The sequence below is a fragment of the Protomyctophum bolini genome (genome assembly GCF_963924005.1).
Source record: "Protomyctophum bolini genome assembly, chromosome: 12".
Classification (NCBI taxonomy): domain Eukaryota; kingdom Metazoa; phylum Chordata; class Actinopteri; order Myctophiformes; family Myctophidae; genus Protomyctophum; species Protomyctophum bolini.
Genome location: NC_137873.1, coordinates 27,011,835 through 27,017,834, shown reverse-complemented (window position 1 = coordinate 27,017,834; position 6,000 = coordinate 27,011,835). Strand labels below are relative to the sequence as shown.

The following is a 6,000-nucleotide window of genomic DNA, read 5'->3' as shown; positions in this document are numbered from 1 at the left end:
CAAACAAACAAACAAACAAACAAATAAACAAAAACAAACATGTTTGTCTTCATGTCTTGCAGGTCTGAAAGCAAAAAAAAAAACCTCACCAGAATGACTCATGCAATCAGAGCGAGAGTCAACAGACACTTGAATGAAGCATTACTTTGCTGGTTGCATAGTAAATGAACATACCTTCAGGTTGCTGGCCTGTGATAATGTGTATAATACAAAGTAGCAGTGTTACTTGACAACATGTCCAGTTCAGTTGAAGAACTAAATTATGCTGGTGGAGTGGAGTCTAATAAAGGATTAAATACACAAATATGAGTCATTTATCTGTTGTTGCTTGTTAACCAATAAATTATGCTTGTAGAACTGTTGTATAAAAGCAATATCACACTCAAGGTTATGCTTTTGTAACCACTGTTCATCAGCATGGTTTCAGCACCATTAATCACAGATCAATGTATCCTACTTTCATTTTATTTATTTTTTTCCTTCACACTACCACAGGGGGGATCAATAGGCATATTCAGGTCAGAACGGCTGGCAAGCAAGCAGTAAACAATTCATTCAAAGCACATTTAGGTCATATGACTTCTAGCGGGTGTCTGCAATCTGCAAGCTGCATCTGTTTGGCAAAGGCAAAATATTTAACCATAAATGTCAGGAGTCCCACTTTCTGAGTTAAGTTATGATTGTCCATGTCTTATTTTGGCCTTCAGACTTGAACATTAAGTAACATAAATTAACTTGTGGTAGGCCCATAACTATTAATTCTGGGGTTTTTTTTAAGTGTAAAGAGTAAATGTTACGTGGAACCTGGTAAACTAACCACACCACACCCCTTAATCCATCACCAGTGTTCTGAAATCCCTAGGATTTCCCCTACTGCCAAACTGCAAAACATGGATGCAGAGTCTGCATAAATATATATATAATAAATCCAGGACTCTGTCTGTGTATCTGTCTCTGTGAATGAATATGTCTGTCTCTAAATGTGCCCAAATATGGAGATGACTGACATCATAGTACTGGTGTCAGTTAAATGTCATCATAGACTGGAGATGTTGGCCGACATAAGGGCCAAAAAGGCCAACACGCTAAACACACTCAACACAACCCCTGTCAACTTGAAGCACAGCATTGTACTATGGAAGGAGGTAAACCCACACTTGCACTTGTTTACCAAGCGGTGCATTCTCTTTATCATGACCCCGACCCCGCCGGTAAAGAGCGTGCCTCCGTGTGGCTTGGGGAGCTACAGAGATCAATGTATGCGTGGGAGATATCGGACCAGCTCCTCCAGATGAAACAGGATGTGGAGTCCGCCTGCTACTTCGCCGCACAGACAATGAAGGTCAAGATCCAGACATCGTTCCATGAGCTCCCGCCGGAGACCCACATCGCCCTGCGGGACTCGCTCCTATCCCACATACAGAACCTCAAGGACCTCTCGCCCATCATTGTCACACAGCTGGCTCTAGCCATCGCAGACCTCGCCCTTCAGATGGCTTCATGGAAAGGATGTGTTCACACCCTAGTTGAAAAGTACAGTAATGACATCGGCACCATGCCGTTTCTGATAGAGATACTGACCGTTCTGCCAGAGGAGGTCCACAGCCACTCGTTACGCATCGGAGACAACCGCAGGACGGAGATCACACAGGACCTAGCCTCCTATTCCACCACCGTGGTCAACCTACTAACATCGTGCGTTGAGAAGACGGGAAGCGATGAGAAGATGCTGATCAAGGTGTTCCGCTGCCTGTGCAGCTGGTTCAACCTGGGGGTTCTGGACAGCAACGTCATGGCCAGCAGTCAGATCCTTATGGTACTCTTCCAAGTGCTGCAGAGGGATGAGTTCTCCACCAACCTTCATGAGGTGGCGTCAGACTGCGTATGCTCGGCCCTCTGTGCCAGCGAGAGTGTGGACACTGACATGGCACTGGCCCTGCGGCTTTTCCAGGGCGTCCTCACACTGGAGACGGCCTACCACAGGGCTGTGGCACAAGAGCACCTTGACAAAGTCCTGAATTACTGCAGGATTTTCACAGAGCTGTGTGAGACATTTCTAGAGACCATGGTGAGGAGCCCGGGCCAGGGCATGGGAGACCTGCGGACATTAGACTTGTTGATCACCTGCGCAGGTCACCCTCAGTACGAGTTTGTTGACATCACCTTTAACTTCTGGTATCGCTTGGGAGGGCACTTATGCAAGACCAATGATCCGGCGCTCCACAGTATCTTCAGACCTTACATACAGAGGCTTCTGCACAGCTTGGCTCGTCACTGTCAACTGGACCCCAACCACGAGGGAATCCCTGACAACGAAGATGACTTCGGAAAGTTTCGGATAAGGGTGGCTGATCTTGTGAAGGATATAATATTCCTCGTGGGTTCCATGGAATATTTTTCCCAGCTTTATTCCACGTTAAAAGAGGGTAACCCACCTTGGGAAGTGACAGAAGCTGTTCTGTTCATCATGGCCACCATTGCTAAAAAGAACATAAACAACCCCACCCTGACAGATGTATTGCAGCAGGTTGTGCTACTGCCAGTGACGGTCCACATAGCTGTGCGTTACACAAGCATCGAACTTGTGGGAGAGATGAGCAGGGTTGTAAATATAAACCCCCACTTCCTAGATCCTGTGTTGAACTATTTAATGAAAGGTCTTAGGGAGAAGCCTCTAGCATCAGTGGCAGCCAAGGCCATCCACAACATATGCTCAGTGTGCAGAGACCTCATGACCCAGCATGTCCAAGGCCTGCTAGACATCGCCCGCACCCTCGATTCCTTCGCTCTCTCCACAGAAGCATCAGATGGCTTGCTGAAAGGTACAGCACAAGTCTTATCCCGTCTACCACTGGAGAAGATTGCTGAGTGCTTGAGCGACCTGTGTGCGGTGCAGGTCATGTCCCTCAAAAATATTCTCACTCAGAACTCTTGTAATGGAAAAAGAGGGGACCCTGTAGTCTGGCTAGACAGACTAGCAATCATCTTTCGTCACACAAACCCGATTGTAGAGAACGGACAATCTCACCCCTGTCAGAAAGTCATCCAGGAGATCTGGCCTGTCCTGTCGGAGACCCTGAACACAAACCAGGCCGAGAACCGAATCGTGGAGCGCTGCTGTCGCTGTCTCAGATATGCTGTGCGTTGTGTTGGCAAGAGATCTGCCGCACTACTACAGCCACTGGTCACACAGATGGTGAGTGTGTACCAAGTGCATTCCCACTCCTGCTTCTTGTACTTGGGAAGCATCCTGGTAGATGAGTATGGCATGGAGGAGGGCTGCAGACAAGGACTATTAGACATGTTACAGGCTCTCTGTATGCCCACCTTCCAGCTGTTGGAGCAGCCCAATGGTCTGCGCAACCACCCCGACACGGTGGACGACCTCTTTAGACTCACCACCCGGTTCGTCCAGCGCAGTCCGGTCACCCTGCTCAGCAGCAGCATCATCGTCCACATAATCCAGTGTGCCATTGCCGCCTCCACGCTGGATCACCCGGAAGCCAACTGCAGTGTCATGAAGTTTGTCCGAGACCTCATCCACGCAGGAGTCAGCAGTGATCACGAGGATGACTTTGAGGTGCGAAAGCAGTTGATTGGCAAGGCCATGGAGCAGCACGGACAGCAGATGGTGACCCAGCTCATGCACACGTGTTGCTTCTGCCTGCCGGCATACACGCTCCCAGACGTGGCCGAGGTGCTGTGGGAGATCATGGCGTTTGATAGGGTGACGTTCTGCCGCTGGCTGGAGAATGCATTGAAGGGACTTCCTAAAGAGGCGTCGGGCAGCGCAGTGACCGTCACGCACAAACAACTCACAGACTTCCACAAGCAGGTCACCGGTGCAAACAAGTGCTACCAGGTGTGCTGGGCCATCAGAGAATTTACCAGATTGTTTCAATAGCCACACCTCCCTTAGAGCTCTTGCCAGAATATCCGGTTAAATCGTTAAATCTTTCAAACAGACGTGGTTTTATTTTGTTTGAAATATGTTATAATAAGGCAATTCTTTGTCCAAAACTGTTGATGTGACATATCTGATGAGACATTGTTGTGCTCTACGTTTCAGAAGAATCCAGCTCTGTAATGATTGAGGTCTTGGGGTTCCAGAGGAGCTGAACCAATTGCCCCGCTTTCTTGAAGTGAATATGGTTTGATGACCACAGACAGGATCACCATCTAACAGGAAGATCCTGCACGATACGGTAGGCTACCTACACTAAACCAATATCTATATTTTTACAAGAACTTATATTTGAACATATTTAGATTAGCAACAAAATGTATTACATAACGCTTTTCGATTAATTTATCATGTATAACATTACATACATCATCCTATTCCAATTTATTTTTGGGGATGATGATCGTTCGTGTATTTTCACTTAAATGATGCAAATCCTGCGGCACTATTTCGGGCAGACAACTCAGGGCAACGGCAAATCCTGATCAGTCACATGCACTCTTTACCTGATTAGGGATGGCTTTTTCAACGTCCCGCCAACCTGATCATTCCTTGCTCTGCCTCCTCGTTGATACTCTGTGCTGTCCGCTGCTGCTGCTTTACGACGTTTTTCAATTCCACCGCCTCCCCAGAATCAACCTGTCGCCTCTGTTTCTCTATATTCCCTTTTGGAGTCTTATTTAATTCCCTGTAATATCACTTATTTATTAATGTTTCATGCGTACAGGGTGTGAATGGAGACAGAGCCTTGATGACAAACTATGCTTCGGATATATCTACGCTCAAATTATTTGTATGCTCAATAAAAAAATATTCAATTAAATTCAAGAGTTGTCTGACTGTACTGTATTTGTGAAGACAACTCGAGTCGTGGCCGCATCGAACGAGAAACTCAACAAACATTTCCTGACCCATTCCATTCCAATTGTGGTCCTCTGTGTGTTTGTTTGTGTTTCTGTGTAGGGGTGAGGTCAGCCTGCCAGGTTGTGTCCCAACGGCACACCTGTCATTCGGACACAGCTGGCAGGTGCTGTTCCCTACGGTATTTTGGCTGGCTGACCAGGTATATTCTATATCTCCTTCCAAACTTTGGTTTGGTTGTGTTTGTTTACTTATACACCTATACACTTTTCAGTACATTTTCCCACATCCACACACTCACTATACCAATGATATTACTAACATATCACATTGTAGTTTCAGTTTGTGTTGTTTGTTAATGTTAAATCAATGTGTTTTACTGTTTGGATGCATACCTTAAATTACTAGTGTAGTGGTCTCCCATTTTGTTAGGAATCAAAGCTGGCTTCATGACAAACAAGCAAGGTAGGAGAAGAAAATACACCAGTCAGCTTTGACTGACCGGTTTCTTCAGATTTTGTTTTCCGACCCTCTGATAGCCCACTACTGTATGTGGCAGGCTGAAGGTGACTGATCAAATGTTTTTACATGTTTACGGTGTGGCTCTGCAAGAGGCTATAGCTCTCTGACAGGGTATGTCTGTCTGTCTGTCTGTCTGTCTGTCTGTCTGCCTGTCTGTCCCGAGCTAATGTCGCAAGCCACTGCACCGAGCAGTATGTTTTTGCATGTTTTATACCTTTTGAAATATTTAACTTACATGTTTTAAAGGTCAATGGGACAAGAGTGTACAAGGCCCAATTCCAGACACCTGTTAAGTGCTTGAATGAAAGGCTACAAGGGCTCCATGGACCATATTCGCAAGGTGGCCATCTTGCCTTTAAGTTAATGTTTTTCAATGCAAAGTGCCAACATACTGTATGGCTTCCATGTGAATATGGTCTATTGGAAAATAGGAACGTGATAGGGCAAGTCCTTCATTCATGAAACTTTCCATAACCTTTAAAATGCTTACTGTCCATAATTACAAGCAGTGCTTTGAAGGTGTTTATTATTATTCTCTTTCGGTTGTGCATATACAGCTTTTGTCCCCACACTTCTCAAGAGTTGCCATTGACAATGAAAGGGGAATTCAGGTCAAATGTCTGCTAAATCTTGTCCCCACACGTCTCAAGATT

The 6,000-nt window shown here is 46.0% G+C and overlaps 1 protein-coding gene across 1 annotated transcript; it reads left to right on the top strand.

Annotated features, from left to right (window-relative positions):
* Positions 1–1,135: 1,135 nt before the first annotated feature.
* LOC308326189 (transportin-3-like) lies at positions 1,136–3,904 on the top strand (the record flags this gene model as incomplete). Its single annotated transcript, XM_080778997.1, has 1 exon — positions 1,136–3,904. The coding sequence occupies one exon, from the start codon at positions 1,136–1,138 to the stop codon at positions 3,902–3,904; it is 2,769 nt and encodes a 922-aa protein (XP_080635123.1).
* Between the last annotated feature and the right edge of the window lie 2,096 nt (positions 3,905–6,000).